Source organism: Emys orbicularis, chromosome 11, assembly GCF_028017835.1.
Source record: "Emys orbicularis isolate rEmyOrb1 chromosome 11, rEmyOrb1.hap1, whole genome shotgun sequence".
NCBI classification, from domain to species: Eukaryota; Metazoa; Chordata; order Testudines; family Emydidae; genus Emys; species Emys orbicularis.
This window is the reverse complement of record NC_088693.1, coordinates 28,193,594-28,212,995: the sequence shown is the minus strand read 5'-3', so window position 1 is coordinate 28,212,995 and position 19,402 is coordinate 28,193,594. Positions and strand designations below refer to the sequence as shown.

The following is a 19,402-nucleotide window of genomic DNA, read 5'->3' as shown; positions in this document are numbered from 1 at the left end:
CTGCTTGTGCTGTCACGTCCACACTGCTGTTTTTAGCATGTTAGCTCGATTAGAGCTAACGAATGTACTTCAACCTGAGCCGGGAATTCACCGCCCAGCTGCTGTGTAAATATACACTTAGGACAGTGGTCCCCAAACTTTTGAAGGTTGCGCCCCCCCTCTTACCCCTATTTCCCGTCCCCCCCGTCCCTCCCCCGGAGTGGGGCTGTGGATTGGAGGGGGGGGCGGCGTGGACAGGGGTAAGGGGTCCAAGGCTGGGGGTGGGTATGGGGCCAGGAGCGGGGCTAGGGATGAAGCTGCAGCCTGGCCCTGGTGGGGGTTAGCAGCTGGGCCCATGGCCAGGTGTGGCTCTGCTTCTGGGCTGGGAATGGAGTCGCGGCCAGGGGCTGAGAGTGGTCAGGGCTTGGAGTGGAGCTGTAGCTGGGCCTTTGTGGGGGCTGCCAGCCAGGCCCCAGCCAGATGTGGAGCCACAATGTGGCAGGGGGCAGGGCCAGAACAGATCTGGGGCCACAGCAGGGCTGGGTGGTGCTCCCTTCCCACCTCCTGAATGTTCCTCGATGCTCCCCTAGAGGGGTGTGCCCCACAGTTTGGGGACCTCTGCCTTAGGGTCTGTCTACATAGCTCAAGTAAGCTAGGCCACATGAGCTAACTCGAGTTAAAATAGCAGTGAAAACACAGCGATTTGGCTTTTAACTCGTCAAATTCAATCTCAAATTCCCCATAGGCTTTAATTTGAGCTGCTAATATAATTTTTAAAAGGAGCGTTGCTATGTCTTCGCTGCTATTTTAACCTGAGTTAACTGTTGCAGGTTAGCTAACCTGAGATAACATTTTGTGTGTGTGCGTCCATCCCTACCTTAAAGAAGAGTGCCACCACTGTATCATCAGTAGTCTGGAAGGTCTGGCGTCTCTAGCCCGGAGGCAGTCTGCATGGTAGAGCTGCCATGGACCCTAGAAGTCCAGGCAGCTGCTGATTGAAATTGATACGATTCTTTCCAATTTCACTGTTGCTATTCACTGAATCAGAAAAACGGGCAAATTTTGAAATAATGAAATTTCCTGTGAAAACTGAGTTTTGGCCAGCTCTAAATGTGATAAGATTATGGACAAGGTGGTATGGCCATGGAGTCAAGTGATTTTAAAATCTATATAGATTATTTATTGTTTATGTGTCCAAAATTTGTCATTTTGTTTGTATATAATCAGAGGGTGATACTTGATCTTATCTGATGTGGTACTTTAGGAAAATTAATGCATGACTGATTTATTTATTTATTTTGCCCTGACTACTCACTTTAGGAGCAAGCCAAGCAGTTACGAAAGAGGAATTGGGAGGCTTTGAAAAACATATTGGACAACATGGCTAATGTAACATACTCTACCACTTGGTCGGAGGCCCAACAGTATCTGATGGACAATCCTACATTTGCGGAGGATGAAGAACTTCAGAGTAAGGGGTAGGGGGGAGTGGGAATCTCTTGAAGAGGGTGTGGAACTGCTTTAGTGATGATTATAAATAGTTTATTTTATTTTTTTTGCCAGTTCAGCAACTACTAAATAATGCCAGTTGCCAGCAACTTATGTGAAATCCTAGAATCATAGGACAGGTCCAGTCCCCTGTACTCGTGGCAGGACTAAGTATTATCTAGACCATTCCTGACAGGTGTTTGTCTAACCTGCTCTTAAAAATCTCCAATGATGGAGATTCCACAACCTCCCTAGGCAATTTATTCCAGTTCTTAACCACCCAGACAGTTGGGAAGTTTTTCCTAATGTCCAACCTAAACCTCCCTTGCTGCAATTTAAGCCCATTGCTTCTTGTCCTATTCTCAGAGGTTAAGAACAACAATTTTTCTCCCTCCGCCTTGTAACAACCTTTTATGTACTTGAAAACTGTTATCATGTCCCCTCTCAGTCTTCTCTTTTCTAGACTAAACAAACCCAGTTTTTTCCATCTTCCCTCATAGGTCATGTTTTCTAGACCTTTAATCATTTTTGTTGCTCTTCTCTGGACTTTTTATAAGTGTACTCGCTATACTATTATCTAAATCATTGATGAAGATATTGAATCAAACTGGACTCAGAACTGAACCCTGTGGAACCCCACTCATGCCCTTCTAGCATGACTGTGAACCACTGATAACTACTCTCTGGGAACGGTTTTCCAGCCAGTTTTGCACCCACCTGATAGTAGCTCCATCTAGGTTGTATTTTCCTAGTTTATTTATGAGAAGGTCATGTAAGACCGTATCAAAAGTTTACTAAAGTCAAGATATACTACGTCTACCGCTTTCCCCCATCCACAAGGCTTGTTACCCTGTCAGCGAAAGCTATCAGGTTGGTTTGACACGGTTTGTTCTTAACAAATCCATGCTGACTATTACTTATCACCTTATTATCTTCTAGCTGTTTGCAAATTGATTGCTTAATTATTTGCTCCATTATCTTTCTGGGTACAGAAGTTAAGCTGACTGGTCTGTAATTCTCTGGGTTGTCCTTATTTCCCTTTTTATAGATTGGCACTATATTTGCCCTTTTCCAGTCTTCTGGAATCTCTCCTGTCTTCCATGACTTTTCAAAGATAATCGCTAATGGCTTAGATATCTCCTCCTTGAGTATTCTAGGATGCATTTCATCAGGCCCTGGTGATTTCTGTTCAGTTCAGATAGTGTTTTGGGAAGTGGACACCTAATGTTATGAATAATCTTTTTTGTAATGTCAGTAGAAAGGCAGTCGAGACCAAATCATCCTCTTCCCTGCTAGGTTGTTCTCCGCTCTGGGATTTGGAGCTGTAGTTGACAATGAATACCAAGTATAGCAGCCACGTCCTATACCTTGCCCTCAAGTAGACCAGGGCGAGATCGTGTCTTGTATGTCTTTCTAGAAAGTGCGGTCTATGCGTCATTCTCTAGCTCCTAGTGCAGACACAATGTAAAGTGTAAGAAGGTAATTTACTGTCCATGACAAAGCAAACCCTGGCCTCCCTATGAAGACTGAGTTGGTCCCATATTAGAGAGACAAAGTGGGTGAGGTAATATCTTTTATTGGACCAACTTCTGTTGGTGAGAGAGACAAACTTTTGAGCCACACAGATCTCTTCTTTAGGTCTTCTGTGTGGCTTGGAAGTTTGTCTCTCTCACAAACGGAAGTTGGTCCAATAAAAGATATTACCTCACCCACCTTGTGTCTCTCATATCCTGTGACCGACATGGCTACAACTACAGTTGTCCAGTATTGTTCAATGATCATGGTTCTGGGAATTTATTGAAGTATTGACAAATATCCCTTATGCAGTCTTCCCTGTTTCATGGCTGTCTTTGGAAATGTGGGCAATAGCACAAGTGCTATTCTCCTCAGCCCAGTGTTCTTTATGGAAGTCCTGTATTTGTTAATGACTAGGATCCTTCAATATGAGACCAATTCTTCTGTGTAGCTTCTATCTTTCGTCACTACTGGATAATGCCCTCCCATTATTACACTTTAGTGATGAATGAGGAGAGAAGCTGCTAACAGAAAATTATCAGGTAAGAAATTTCTCAGTCGGAAATCTTTTCTTTTCTCCTTTCTAGATATGGATAAAGAAGATGCACTGATTTGTTTTGAAGAACACATCAGGGCTTTGGAAAAAGAAGAGGAAGAAGAAAAACAGAAGAGTTTGCTTAGGGAAAGGCGACGACAACGTAAAAATAGAGAATCTTTTCAGGTTGGTGAAACTTTTTAAACTTTAAAATCTAACAGCTTTCAAATATTCCAGACACTTTCATACAGTCTTTTTAAAGTAAGGGCACTAGGTTTTCTTGGCCTATCTAAAATATACTGATAATTACGTATTTCCCCTGTGTAGTAAGTCAATTTCCCCATTTAGCAATGAAAGGAGTGACACATTTTAATAAGTAGGAAAATGTAATTGGAATGTCAGAAGAGGGGATAAGGGACTGCCGGGGCAGGTGTTGTGCCTGAAATTATTTTTTAAATTGTGTTTTAACAAATTATTAGTTTCAATTTTAATAGTATTTCTTTCAATCATTATAACATGAAGTATGCAAAACACATTTTCAAATATGTGAAAATGGACGCTTTTATTCCATCCTATTTTGCAGTTATTTTTGGATGAATTACATGAACATGGGCAGTTACATTCAATGTCTTCCTGGATGGAGTTGTATCCAACCATAAGTTCTGACATCAGATTTACTAACATGCTTGGTCAGCCTGGTAAGACTACTTCCTCTTCCAACAATGTAGAAAGTGATACAGGTACAGAGACTATAGATTTGGGGCAAAATAGAAGTGTGATGTTTATTTTCTAATTGATTTTTTAAAAAGTGCAGCTCTTTGGTTAGAGCTAGCTTTTGACTTCTCTAGTTTTTTCATTAGGATCAACTGCACTTGATCTTTTCAAGTTTTATGTTGAAGATTTGAAAGCACGTTACCATGATGAAAAGAAGATAATAAAAGACATCTTAAAGGTGAGGAAAAATGTGCTTTCCTTAATAAGAGGAACCAATATATCATTCAAATTTATTAAACTAATAATGTAACTCTTTGACTCTGGGAGTTGGGATTTCACGTTGCGCTAATGCAGTGTGCATTAGCGCTAACGTGAGAGTTCCTGACCTACCTGGTGCCAAGGAGGTAACTCTCTTGCAGGATAAAGGATTTCTGGTTGAAGTGAATACTACTTTTGAAGACTTTGTTACGGTCATCAGTTCAACTAAAAGAGCTACCACTTTAGATGCTGGAAATATCAAACTGGCTTTCAATAGTGTAAGTTTTAACATTCCCATATGTTCATATTAAGAAAATTGATTTTAAAAATTTGTTTTATCAGGGTTTGCCTACACTACCTCTTAAGTCGATGTATCTTACATCACTCAGGGGTCTGAAAAAGCCATCCCCCTGCGCGATGTAAGTCACAGCAACCACAACCCATGATATGTCGGTGGAGACACTCTCCCACTGACATAGCTTCTGCCTCTCGTTGAGATGGAGTAATTGTGCCGACGGGAGAGCACTCTCCCATCAGCATAGCGCGTCTTCACCAGACATGCTACAGCAGCGCATATAGCGCAGTAAAGTAGACTTGCCCTCAGAAACTGAAATATTATTTTCTCTGCATCATTTTAGGTGTATTTTATGAGTACTTCAATAAATATAGTGTGTAAAATATGCTGCTGATTAAGGGTGTGTTTCTTGATATTGCCAGTTTTGAGAATTCAGATTGGAGAGGCAGAGTTCTTGTTCAAAATCTAAAGAACCCATCCTAAAGTACAACTGTAGAGTAGGGATTCAACAATGTCTTTGCAGTTGTAAGCTGATGCTTCCTAATGAACTTGCATTCAATATTGGCAAGTTGTAACAATCATTCTCTATTGTGTCGGACATGGACTTCATTTGAGACGTTGAGAAAAGAACAAATATAAAATTTAAGGTTGACTAATGGAGCAGATAATGTAAATAGGCACAAACAAAATGGTTAAAAAATACCAAAGTTGAAATATCTTGAGGCAAAACTTTAGGCAAAACTGCATGCTACCTAATTATCACTCTTCATTACTTATGTGGATGTTACTGTCACTTGAATGATTTCACGACTTACTTTCTGTAGTTGCTGGAAAAGGCAGAAGCCCGTGAACGTGAACGGGAGAAAGAAGAGGCTCGCAAAATGAAGCGGAAAGAGTCTGCATTCAAGAGCATGTTAAAACAAGCTACGCCCCCAATTGAATTGGATGCTGTCTGGGAAGATGTATGTATTGTCACTTTTCACCTTCTCAAAAATATTGTTTATTAGTGGTGTGGTTTGCATGCAGATATTTTATGAATAAACTGTCATATCTCATAGGCTCCAGCTCAGTGTTATTCCTATCAGTATAACTTACACACACGAAAATAGTTCTGTCCCATCTTTTAAAAGAACTTCCACTGAATTGAGATAATTAATTTATTTTGCAGTACTATTTTTAACTGAGGAAATGATTATTCTAAAAATATAGTTCCGAGGTGTGAAAGGCAAGCAGTTCACCATAAGTACTTAAAAATCCTATAGTGCTGGTGCTACTTATACAAAAAAGTTGCAGATCATTATGTAGCTCTTTTTCATTTTCATAAGACATTTCTGGCAGGAAAGTTCTTCTGTGTAGATCTGTTTTAATAGCAGGTGTTCACTTTGCTCTTTATTTAACTGATTATTCTGCATCATAGGTTGCATTCTGGTAACGTCCAACATTTATTCATACTCTTTTATAAAAATTTGTAAATATGGTCATGAAAAACATTAAAATATTTGAGCAATTTATACAGTGCCCAAAGTTTTGAAGTTAAAATTTAGGAGAAGTGTGAGTACAGTTGGGTGAAACACTTTGGATCAACTGGTGACCTCTTGTATCTTTTCCTCCAATATCGTAATACAGTATGTTCATAGATACTCATTCAACTCAGACATAACATATTTTTAATATACACTTCTTTAATTATTAAGTGGTTAGTAAAATTCCTCAAATATATACAAGTAGCAACTAGGCTGTAAATGTAATTTGTAATAAATGCCATGGAAAGTGTCTTCAAAGAATATTTAAAGTTTCATTGCTCTTCAATTTTAGAATATGTTTTGAATCAAAATACCAAAGTAATTGGTCTTAGATGTTGGCTAAAGAGACAGCTTCCTTGAAACCAATGTGAACTGCATGCACATGATCAATGATAGAACTTGGCCTGATACATTGATAGGAGCACAAAAATTGTCTAAAAATTTCCAACAATTTTGCCCTCGTGCATCTCAAGCAACAGAGTAGATTTTGACAGGTCTTGTATGCAAAAATGCATGCTCTTTAACTGAGAATTAGTTGTACAAATTCACTCCAAGTTGTATTTAGCATTCAGTTACTTTATTTAATCAACTTTTAATAATTTTTAGTGCATACATGGATGCGACATCTGGGTGAATCATAAGAAAACAAGTATCAGTTGTATAGCTAAGTGTGAGGAACCATTGCAATAATATGGAAAACTTCTAAATATTTTATCAAAACCCTGCTAAATATCATATTGCTTTTTCCCTGCATTTCCTTTGCCATTGCCGCTCTATCATCAATATATCTGTCTCTTTATATGAAGTTTGTTTCCTTCACATCTGGTTCGTGAAGTGATATCACAATCTGCTGTATGATAAGTGTTTCAAGCTAATAGTGGTGTGTCAAATGATAGCTCGTCAAATTGTTGACTACAATGACACGGCTAAAAGAAGAGAGCTGCTGTTTCACACACTTAGAATGATTGGAAAGAAAATGTAGGAAAAATGCATTGATGGATTGTTTGGAGGTGTTTAGCTGACTTTCTATTTATTTGTGTGTGTGTGTGTGTGAGAGCGAGCTTAAGTTTTAAGTGAGGTCAGAGCACTACTTATTTTAAGCATAGCAGAAGGGAACTGTTAAAGATGTTCACTGATAGCCATTAAAAAAAATGAGAATGAATCTAAACTTTATGGAAGAAACATAGGTAGTTATCTGAATATGACAATCTTAATCTTTGGACATTTGAAAGTATGGGACACATTGTATACATGAACTTGTTGGGGTGAGGGGTAAATTCACCCTGTAGTAGTAAAATATGTTTTTCCATTTATGAAATCATGTTTGTTTTACTTCATTGTTAAACTTATATGTGTGTCTGTCTTTTTGTAATAGTATTTCATTCTGTGTTGTTCCTTTTCATATAGATCAGAGATAGATTTGTTAAGGAACCAGCATTTGAAGACATCACTCTAGAATCTGAAAGAAAAAGAATCTTTAAAGACTTTATACATGTACTAGAGGTAATTTATAATTTTTTTTCATAGCGCTTTTGTAGCAGTTTTTGTAAGAAAAAAAACTTTCCAAAACTGTACTGAACTGTCTTATTTTGTGACACAAATATTAAAGCCTCAGTCTGAAAGTAGTGAAGTGTATTATGGTTAAGCTATTTTCATGTGTTTTATTTTTTTTATTTGTGATTGAGCTGTTTTCATCTAACTTCCCTTTTCATACACCACATTCTAAAATAGTTACCTTTTGGACTAAAATTTTCTTAACTGTGTAGAGATTAATTTTTTTTAGCAAATTTGAATTTTTGAAGGGATTATAACTCAATCTGTCTCAAGCTACAGATGGTTCATTAGGCTGATGTAAACTGCATCTTGTTTTATTAAAATTTGATTTGGTGTTTTGTTTTTTTAAGAGATTTTAAAAACAAGAATTTTGAAACTTCAAATTTGGCATAAAATAGGTCTTAATGAGCAGTACATACTTTGCCAAATTTAGGGGGAGGGCATTAAAATTAGTAATGTTTAAAAAATGCAAGACTAAACATGCATAATGGAAAACTGAAGCTATTTCCATCCATCTTCAAAGTGTGATGCTAAGTGATTCCTGACTCTTTTTTTAATGCTTGATTTTACAGCTTTAACGGTGCATTAATGGCAGTTTCTTTAAATTTAATTTTTAAAAAATGTAATGTTGCATATTAAGAGAGGTTACAAACAGTAAGATTTCAGATGTTACATTGTTTTAACAAATTGATGTCAGTGAACATGAGTGTCTCTTTTGGACTGATGCTAAGAAATTGGTCAACTTGCTTCGGATTCTTTAAAACAATTGTAATGTTTGGATTATTTTATATCACAGCACGAGTGTCAACATCATCATTCAAAGAATAAGAAACATTCTAAAAAGTCTAAAAAGCATCACAGAAAACGGTCTCGCTCCCGTTCGGTAAGATCCTTCTTAGAATAATATGTGAAAGCTACATTTACAACATATTGTCTTGCAAGGTTAATATTGAACTCAAAATGTGTTGTTTAAAGGGCTCGGAGTCTGATGATGATGATAGCCATTCAAAGAAGAAGAGGCAACGCTCAGAATCTAGATCAGTTTCTGATCGTTCTTCCAGTGCAGAATCTGGTAAGATATTTTCCCCTCTCCTCTGTTAAAACAAGCCTTGTCATGATAATGTTGGGTCTTAATGTTTTATTGATACTTACTTTTCCATGTATTTTAGAGAGAAGTTACAAGAAGTCAAAAAAACACAAGAAGAAAAACAAAAAGAGGAGACACAAGTCTGTAAGTACAGCTTTTTATTGGGGCTGTCAAGCGATTAAAAAATTAATTGCACGATTAATTGTGCTGTTAAACAATAATAGAATACCATGTATTTAAATATTTTTGGATGTTTTCTACATTTTCAAATATATTGATTTCAGTTACAACACAGAATGTACAATGCTCACTTTGTTTATTTTTTATTACAAATATTTGCACTGAAAAAAACAAAAGAAATAGTATTTTTCAATTCACCTAATACAAGTACCGTAGTGCAATCGATGTAAAACTTTAGAGCCTACAAGTCCACTCAGTCCTACTTCAGCCAGTCGCTCAGACTAACAAGGTTGGTTACAATTTGCAAGAGATAATGCTGCCTGCTTCTTGTTTACAATGTCACCTGAAAGTGAGAACAGGCATTGTTTGCATGGCACTGCTGTAGCCGGGGTTGCAAGATATTTACATATCATATGCGCTAAAGATTCATATGTCCCTTCATGCTTCAACCAACATTCCAGAGGACATGCGTCCATGCTGATGACGGGTTCTGCTTGATAACGATCCAAAACAGAGCAGACCGATGCATGTTCATTTTCATCATCTGAGTAAGATACCACCAGCAGAAGGTTGATTTTCTCTTTTGGTTGTTAGGGTCCTGTAGTTTCCACATCTTAAGACTTCTGAAAGCATGCTCCACACCTTGTCCCTCTCAGATTTTGGACGGCACTTCAGATTCTTAAACCTTGGGTCAAGTGCTGTAGCTATTTTTAGAAATCTCACATTGGTACCTTCTTTGCATTTTGTCAAATCTGCTGTGAAATTGTTCTTAAAACAAACAGCGTGTGTTGGGTCATCATCCAAGACTGCTATAACATGAAATATATGGCAGAATGCGGGTAAAACAGAACCGGAGACATACACTTCTCCCCCAAGGAGTTCAGTCACAAATTTAATTAACGCATTATTTTTTTAATGAGCGTCATCAAAAGTAGGCAGCAGTATCTCCCGTAAAAGTAAACAAATTTGTTTGTCTTAGCGATTGGCTGAACAAGAAGTAGGACTGAGTGAACTTGTTGGCTTTAAAGTTTTACATTGTTTTTGTGTACAGTTATGTAAAAAAAAAAATCTACATTTGTAAGTTACACTTTCACGATTAAGAGATTGCACTGCAGCACTTGTATGAGGTGAAGTGAAAAATACTGTTTCTTTTGTTTATCATTTTTACAGTGCAAATATTTGTAATCAAAAATAAAAATATAAAGTCAGGACTGTACACTTTGTATTCTGTGTTGTAATAGAAATCAGTATATTTGAAAATGTAGAAAAACATCCAAAGTTTATTTATTTAGTAAATTTCAGTTGGTATTCTATTGTTTAACAGTGCGATTAATCATGATTAATTTTTTTGAGTTAATCGTGTGAGTTAACTGCAGTTAATCGACAGCCCTACTTTTTATTCTAGAGCTAGCCAATGAATACACTTAATGCTCTTGCTTTTCATTTAATCTTTGAAGGTACTTGTAATCAGCCCTATTGCCTTATAATATCATTACATGAAACCAGAGAGATGAGGAGTACTGGTAGCTTAACAATAACGTCCTGTTCTCCACACATCCACTTTAAAGTAAACCATTTCTGAGGGCTCAGTTCTGAGTATTATGAGGTCTAAAGTTGCTTATAAGGGTAAATCTTGCTAGAGTGATTGCCCCCATGGCCACTTTCAGGACTGTCGTCATGGCAGCCATAGGAGCACTCAGATGGGAGTCCTTTTTTGCTCTTGCCTTATGCCAGGGATCACTCCCTCTTGTCTGTCGGTGTTCCAGAGCTATTTTGAGAGCTCAGACACAATGCTGATTGGAGCAGTATAAGAACTCAAATAGAATAAATGACAACATAGCTGTTAGGTTATCTTTTTCTGTGTAAGATTCAGGACTGGTGAGTGTCCGTTGGCATGGGGAAGGGAAGTGGTTTGGGTTTACTGATAAATTATGGTGGTCACATTGCCACATAAACACAGGGTACTTTTATGTTTATTTTTGTATTTTCTGAAGTTGTAAAATTTAGCTGTACTTTTTTGAGAGTGGTAGCCCTCACAAGAGGCCCTCATATGGGGTAGACACTGTTGAGTAAGGTGTGTGGCATACAATTCTGGTGATTCAACAACAGTCAGACCGTTATGTGTTAACTGCCACAGGAGGGCCAGTGGTCAGTGTGAAAGCAATGTTGGTTTAACGTTTCAGTTGTATTTATTTATTTAGATTTAAATAATAAATGTTCCTATCCAAGGCTGTAGGCACCCTAGTGTAATTATTATTACCACAAAACACCAAGAGTATTCAGGTAGGACCTCTGCCAGCAGCTAGCTATAGAGATGTGGCTTTCCAGCCATTCCCCATTCCAGGAAATACCATCAACCCTTTGCAAAAGCCGAATTGAATAGATGACTTCTGCATAAATGCCTAATTGGTCAGGAAGCATCTAGAGCATTATGTGGGTCCTGCGGGATCCCAGTCCCACTGCAAGGCTCTAGCGTCTAGTGCCGTGGTTCCCAATCTTTAACAACCTGTGAACCCCTTTCACTAAAATGTCAAGTGTCGCAAACCCCCTCCTAAAAATGAATATTTCCAGGGATTTTCTCCTTTACCTGAGTATAAATTATAAAAGCAGTGATCTTGGAAATACACATTTTTTTAATGACATGCTTATTACACACTGTTTATTATTATTATTATTATTATTATTATTCTTTACAGTATTTTATTACATTATGAAAACCGCAACACTCTTCCAAGATCTCACTTTCATAGCTTTTATCACTTTGAATAAGCCTGTTTATAAGACAAGGCTCCTATGTTTCATCAAGGGGTATCAGATGTGAAACAGCATGAAGGTATTTAAGAAGCCAACTCAGAGTTCCTCCTACACAAGCATTCAGGTCTTGAGCAGTTCAGGCAAACAACGCATGTTACACCAAAGCTTAAACTTACTGTTTTTAAAATTATTATGAAGAACACTAGCTGCCTATTTAATTTTAAAAACAGCAAAAAATATCCACCTCCCTTTCCATTTCTTATAAGGAGTCTTGAAGTTAAAATCTCCTCAGTGTGATAGATATGCTTGCTTTGATCTGCTTAGCTCTTGGAAGTCCAGGGGCTCTGGGCTGCTGGCCTATGGGGTCCCTATGGACAGCTCTGTCCTCCATTAGGAAATTTTTTCCCCGAGAACCCCCTGTAACATTTCGCGAACCCCAGTTTGGGAACCACTGATCTAGTGTGACCTAATCCTCTCATATGTATGATTAAAAAGCAGAAGAGTAGAGTAAGTTCTCCTCTGCCCATTTTAATTGTTGCTATGTTTCAAGTTGAAGTCAGCCTACCTATCTTTCTTTTTAAATCATTTGTGTATGCATTTGTCTGTGTATTGGCTTTCTTCTGCCATGTTAATGGTATTTGGTTAGTTAGTTCTAAACAAGAACGTGTTAAATAAGCCAGTTTGCTTATATGTAGCCCAATAATGGAGCTTTGCAGAGTTTAGTTGTACTGAGATGTGTGTACACTCACTGTGCACATTATACAACATGTTAATAAAATAAATATTTGGAAGCTTTAAGAATTTTTCCCATTTGTTCATTTTATTTACACAGGATTCACCAGAATCTGATACTGAACGAGAAAAGGATAAAAAAGAAAAAGAGAGAGAGAATGAAAAGGATAGACCTAGACAAAGATCGGAATCAAAGCATAAATCTCCTCCTAAAAAACGTCCTGGAAAAGATTCTGTAAGCTTTCTTGGTTCCATTTTGTTTGTCTGTGAGGTTTTTTTTATTTTATTTGGCTAAATACAATATAGTAGCTTTACAGATCCACGTAAAAATATACAACTAATTAAAGAGTAGCTTGCTAATTTATAAGCTAAGGATTTATTGTGACGAGTTGGATCACAGAAACCCCCTTGAGACTGCCAACTGATGTGCTGAGACTACCTCTGATGTAGTGTGCTCAGATGTGGATTGGCGTCTCCAAGTTCATTGTTAGCTTAAGTATTTCTTGATTGGGCACTTACTGAGAATAGTCTTTTCTCAGGAAGCTGACCAACTGCTTCACAGAGGCTACTTAAAATTAAACAAGTACATAGCCAATATTCATAACTTGGAATACAAAAATGATACATGCATACAAATAGGATGAATATATTCAGTAGATCATAACCTTTGCAGAGATATGTTACATGGCATATCCAGCATAAAACATATTCCAGTTATGTCATATTTACTTTCATAAGCATATTTCCATAAAGCATTATGGGGTGCAACGTCACATTTATTTACAGTGATTTTTATCTGTAGATGGACCTAATGTTCCAAGAAGATTTAAAATTGTTATTAGTGTATGTTTTGGGATCTGTGTAGCTTAGTAATTCTGCATGTGGTTTTGTGTAGATGTCATATTTTCATTTTAAAGCTGTATTTTAATGATTATTTATGGTGTAAAAAAACCCACCCAAAACTGAAAGTGAAGTACGCTGTTTAAGGAAAGTAGAGGAACATTTGGGTTTTGGGCCATAGTCCACATGGCTCACATATTACAATTGTATTCATATTTAAACAATATGGGATTTTTAGTCTAGAACGGGGTAGAACACTTATTTTTTTGTCAAGGTCCCAATTTCTTGGTCAAGGTATAGTCAAGGTTGAGAAAATAATTTAAAAAAAAAAAAAAAAACGACTGTGATGATGATAAATTAAATAAAAAAGATTTTGCGGTCCATTCGAAAGGATTTGGTGGTCCAGACTTGGCCCGCCATCCACCTATTGACTACCCTGGACTAAAACACAACAAAGACTAGATTTGATGGAGCAATCTTTCATCTCTGGGTGTAGCTGTCCTTTTCCCCACTGTTGATTTAGCACTGGTGGAGCTGCACTGGAGCTAGACCAGTGGTGGAAGAAAGTGCTAATGGAGCTAAGTGGTTCTTGGGCTTTTTGAAGGCAAAGAAGGTTGTTGAGAGCACTTGCAGGGTCCACATTTTATTATAGCATCCATTCTGAGTAACTTGTATTTTGGAGAATATATAGACTGGATTTTCTAAAGAGACTAAGGGAGTTAGGTAACTGAATGAGAAATTCTCTCAGGCTCAGCACTGTTGGCTCCCATGAGAGAGCATCTTGTAATGCTGTCAATGAGGTGTGTAGGTTGCAACTGTACCCTGTTGTTCAGTCCTCTCACAGGCAGAAGTCTCTCAGAACTCTCTCTCTATGGGGAGAAGGGTGAGTACGTGGTAATTCATTAGGATATGTGTCCTCAGAGAACAATCCATTTTGGCACCTAACTCTCTTAGGCTCCTCAGAAAATCCAACCATACATCCTATGGGGTGGGAGATATTATGTTGGGAGCAGAGACCCAAGAGTAGCTAATCTGTCAGGCCCTGTCTACATTGGGCTTTTTTGCTCAAAATTGCCCACTCTTGTTACTACTGGTAGACTAATGGTGGATGCATTAATGTAGATAGGGCTCCAGACAGCTGCTGGTGTTCGCAGTAGAGCTGTGTGAATAACTGATTGTGGAGTTTTGTGGGTTTTTTGGGGGTGGGGGGGTGTTGTCAGTTCTGGGGGGGGGGGGGGGATAGATTTCTGGGCAATAACTTTTTTTTTCCCTTCAATTTTTGACAAATCAAAAAATTGGGGGGGAAATCATTTTGGGTGAAATAAAACATTTTATCTTAACAAACTTGAAATTTTTTATTTTGATTTTGACAGTTTTAAAGGGTCATTTATTTAATAAAATTAAAGGCAATTTTTAAATGAAAAATTGCTTTGAACTAAAAAATTAGAACATGTTTCAAACATGTCAAAATAAAAATGTTTCTATTTGTTTGGAAACTGTTTCAGTAAAAAAAAAAATTTGAAACTGACATCAATTTGGAAGATGTTTTAGTGTTGCTGAATCTGCATTTTTTGGAGAAAACTATGGCCCAAGTCTAGTACTAAACACTATGTTGTGAAGACCTGCTCAGAGCAGGGTTAGACAACAAGGTGGTTAAAACACAAGCTGTCACCTAGAATATTGTCTACTCCAATGCTTTCACTGTTGCTACCAATATTGGTAGCAGTTATGAAAAATTTGTGACAAGAAATCTAGTGTTAGACCCTCCTTGGGATGCTTATAGTCTGAGAACAGTTGCACACAAGTATATCGCATATTGCTCTGAGGGATGTAGGATTAGAATTCAACAAATGTTTTCATGTTATATTGCTTCACTTGTCAGTTCCTTTAAATATGGAATGTATTCCCTTGATTTGCTGGCTATACAGTAACTCCTCACTTAACGTAGTAGTTATGTTCCTGAAAAATGCAACTTTAAGTGAAACAATGTTAAATGAATCCAATTTTCCCATAAGATTTAATTTAAATGCGGGAGGTTAGGTTCCAAGGAAATTTTTTTGGGGCAGACAAAAGGCATTATATACTGTACAGTACTGTACTGTGGTGGGGAGGTGCCCCTGGGGCTCAGGGCTGGGGGTGCAGGGTCTGGGAGGGAGTTAGGGTGGGGTAGGAGGCTCAGGGCTGGGGCAGGCAGAAGGTGCAGAGCACTTACCTGGGGCAGCTCCTGTTTGGTGCAGGGGGTGTGCAGGTGGCTCTGCGCAGCGCGGCACCGCCCCCATGGCCGCAATTCTGGGAGCTTGCTCCCCCCCTCTCTCACCAGCCGGCTTTGAAGGGGAAAGCGCCACTTCTCTCCGGCCGCTGGCTGCGCGGCTGCCCCTGCTCCTCCTGAGTCCTCCAGCCCGTGCTCGCAGGGCCGCATTCCGAAAGGGGCTTTAGAGCTGCAGGCCGGAGCCCCTAAAGCCCCTGTGTTCTGGGTGGCCGTGCCTGCTGGGGGGGGAGGGGGAGGGAGCAGCTTCCCTGCTCGCTCCCTCCGTTCCTCCCTCTCAGAAAGTCCTAAACGCCGCCAAACAGGTGTTTGGCGGCAGGGGAAGCGCTGGGAGGGAGGGAGGAAGGTAGGGGGAGGAGGCGGAGAAGAGGAACTTGTGCAATGCTCCCTTGTAAAGTCAGCCAAACGACGTTATAAGAAAGCATTGCACAACTTTAAACGAGTATGTTCCCTAATGGAGCAGCAACGTAACTTCGAAACAACGTTAAGCGGGAGGATGTTAAGTGAGGAGTTACTGTATTTCCTAAGGAAGGCCAGAAAGCGGTATTGGAACACATGCAATAGGTGCTGTGGGTGAATTACAGTGTGTTCTTGTCGTAATGGTTACATTTCTTTGCAGGGTAATTGGGATACATCTGGGAGTGAACTGAGCGAAGGGGAATTAGAAAAACAGAGAAGAACCCTCTTGGAACAACTGGATGAAGATCAATAAGAACATTATTTATACCAAATACATTTACAGTAGGATTTAATAAAAGAAACTGATGTCTAATTCAGGACATGAGTTCTGATATTCTGAGTTCCATTGTTGAAATAACAGTGGGTTTTAATGATACTGCATAAAAAAATGCATTCAAGTAATATCATTATGGGGCCTGGCATCAAATCTAGAAAAAACAGAGGAAATTCAGAGTTAAAGTTGAAGTTCTGTTCTTGACTTGCTAGGAAGCATATATATTCTGTACACCCTAGAGCCCTTTGATGAATGGAAGTTGTTTCACTTCTGACTCTGGGTCCTGCCTACTCTGGCCAGGGAAAGTATTAGCACTTTTCTAGCAATCCATGTCTTAAACAGTTCTTTCTGGAAAGGTGCTAAACCTGCTTTTACAGGCCAGTGGAGACCAGCTAAATTTCCTTTTTGGAAAGATTCAAAATGTAGTTTCTTGTGGTTTAATTGTCTTTGTGTGTTTGTTTTGTTTTGTTTTGTTTTTTTGGCAGGAGGAGGGAAATGGAGAGGGAATAATGAATCCATTTCTTGATTTATTGTAGTACAGAGAAGCACCAGAAACAGAAATTGCTTTTTTTGTGCACTACATTACTGGCCAAACTTATGGTTTTGATAATTTGTATTAAACAAAAAATGTGACTTCCTGGCTGAGACTTTCTATGTCAAGTTTCATCTTGGAGTGAATTTTTATGGTAAAGTTTTAAACCCTTACAAATAGGTGTTTATGATGGAAATCTGCTAGGCCTTTCATTACAGTGGCACTAGAGGGCGCTGCTGTAAAATAGCCACCATTTTTATTAAAGTAAAACCTGACATATATATTAAAATGGCTGAGGGCATTATTTCAGCATTTATCTTGATAAGAAAATTTAACATAAAATCAAATGATAAATTAATTTCAATATGTTGCCTTAAGGACCTGCTGAAGAATGTACCACCAAATTTTAAATAGCAGTTGCAATATTAATGTAGAAGATCAATGTTATTCTAAACCTTTTCTTTAAAAAAAAACAAACAAACAAAACTAGTATTGTTTTTAAAAATTCAGCTTCCACCCCGCACCCCCCTTTTGGTAGCCTCTGACCAATTTTGCTTTGAGGAAAAGTTCTACTTTCCCTATTCAGTGACAAGTATTGACTACTGTGGTACACATTCTGAAACCTTTCTGATTTGAATATTTTTGTACATTTTTATCAATTATTAAATTTTGTCCTCTAGCGTGTACTGGTATTTATTTCTAGTTTTAAATACTCTGTACAGCTCTAATAGAAATAACTGCTATCTATGATTGATGGAATAAGCAACATGTGTTCACTCAATTTTTATTTTGAAGACTGTGCACAGAGTTTAGCTTCCTTTTCAGTGTATTAATCCCTTTTTCTAATACATATGACAAACGTTACCAGTACATGAATGCCTAAAAAGCCCATTTAAGATCAAAGCCTAGAACTGCAGCATTCACACAGAATATTTTCAGTAGGATGGGTAAATGAGTCACACTTTTTAAGGTTGCTCTTTGAGACTGAAACTTTTCAATTGAAAGAAAATATTTGTGAGAGACATATTTGGTCTGCTATATTCAGAAGGAAATGACAGGTTTTTGTATTTAAGAATATTCAGTATACACATCTAACATAACAAATGCTAGTCATCCATCACTACCTAACATACCTGTGAATCACTCCTTACTGAAGAATACCTTATACGACTTTTGCCAAGGTAGGGTTTGAGGTAAAGAATTCTAATAAATTGTATTTTATATATAATAAAATGTTTCATGCTAAATATCCAAAAAACTGCAAATGAACTAAAGTGTTGGCAGTGGGACTGTTCCATATTTCTGCACCATGCCCAGCAACTATCCAAAGTGTGGAAAGTTGCAGGTTAGTCTGTGTGTCAGGAATTGAGTGCTGATCATGGGTATATGGCTATATAAAATCAGTTAGATTTTAAATATATATATTTTGCTAACCTTGTAAAATTCACTTCCCTGTGTTTATATTTTAAAAAAGCAAATACATTGGTATTGTAGCAATTAGGTTAACTCTATAGTGAAAAACAAAACCAAACACACAATTTGGGGGTGATAGTACGCAGTACACACTTCATCATGTCTAATATTTGGTTTTACATTGACAGAGATTTGAGGAAATGTTTAAAGGTAGCAAATTAGTTTAGAATTTTTGACAGGTAATAATGGTTTTGAAAACACATTAGAATTTGTGTAAAATACTTTTATTGCCTAGCATAATTTACATGAAGAAACATGTTTCTAAGTAAATATTACTTTTAAAAGGTTTGTCTTTATTTTTCCATTAAAAATAAAAAATGTAACTGTAAATTATTCTAATGGAATGTATCTCTTTTGTATTTCTCAATCAGATCTTGCAAAAACCATCCCAATAGGAAATACAATCTCATTTAAATCTGTTTTGGCAAGACACAGCTTGTTTTCTAATCTTGAGGAAAAAAGTATTTTTCTCCTCCCTCCCTCAAAAAAACTTTTGCAGCCTCATGTTTTTCAATGGATGGGACTGCTCCTTCCTTGTGTGATAGGAAGTGTTCTGCCCCTGGGTATTTCTATCTACTCAAACAGCAACAACAAAATTCAGTCTGTCTTTTTCCTTCTCAAAAGGCACCACAACCCCTTGATTTCAGATTCTGTAGTTGTCTTGAAATTAAAGGGATTACTGGCAAAATAAATTTAGTTTTCCTTTTATTAATAATGCTATTGATTACTAAAACAAAGAATGTTTAAAATACTAATCAGTGTTTGATTTGCTATTTGTCTCTTTTGCACAATGCTCAGGTTGGATTGAAAGTTAGCTTTCCTGTTTGTAGTCCGTTTCACTTGAATCCCAAGCACTAGCTTTAATAGTGTGGTGCTTGGGTTGCATATTCTGCAAGGCTATCTTGAATCCACCCCTTCTTCCCATTTTGTTTTGTTTTGTATTT

General features: G+C 37.8%; 1 protein-coding gene across 6 annotated transcripts in view; it reads left to right on the top strand.

Moving 5' to 3' along the window:
* Positions 1–19,064, top strand: part of PRPF40A (pre-mRNA processing factor 40 homolog A) — a 48,715-nt gene extending 29,651 nt beyond the window's left edge. For 2 of the 6 annotated variants that reach the window (XM_065413805.1, XM_065413802.1), the window contains exons 15-26: positions 1,300–1,450; positions 3,570–3,703; positions 4,101–4,215; positions 4,366–4,469; positions 4,651–4,767; positions 5,609–5,746; positions 7,715–7,810; positions 8,658–8,744; positions 8,837–8,933; positions 9,031–9,092; positions 12,715–12,849; positions 16,340–19,064. In XM_065413805.1, coding sequence (XP_065269877.1) covers positions 1,300–1,450; positions 3,570–3,703; positions 4,101–4,215; positions 4,366–4,469; positions 4,651–4,767; positions 5,609–5,746; positions 7,715–7,810; positions 8,658–8,744; positions 8,837–8,933; positions 9,031–9,092; positions 12,715–12,849; positions 16,340–16,432 — 1,329 coding nt within the window. In that variant the 3' untranslated portion in view covers positions 16,433–19,064. Of the gene's footprint in view, positions 1–1,299; positions 1,451–3,569; positions 3,704–4,100; positions 4,258–4,365; positions 4,470–4,650; positions 4,768–5,608; positions 5,747–7,714; positions 7,811–8,657; positions 8,745–8,836; positions 8,934–9,030; positions 9,093–12,714; positions 12,850–16,339 lie in introns of all 6 variants that reach the window. The other 4 variants (XM_065413799.1, XM_065413800.1, XM_065413803.1 and 1 more) reach the window with 3 other exon arrangements.
* The last annotated feature ends 338 nt before the right edge of the window (positions 19,065–19,402 follow it).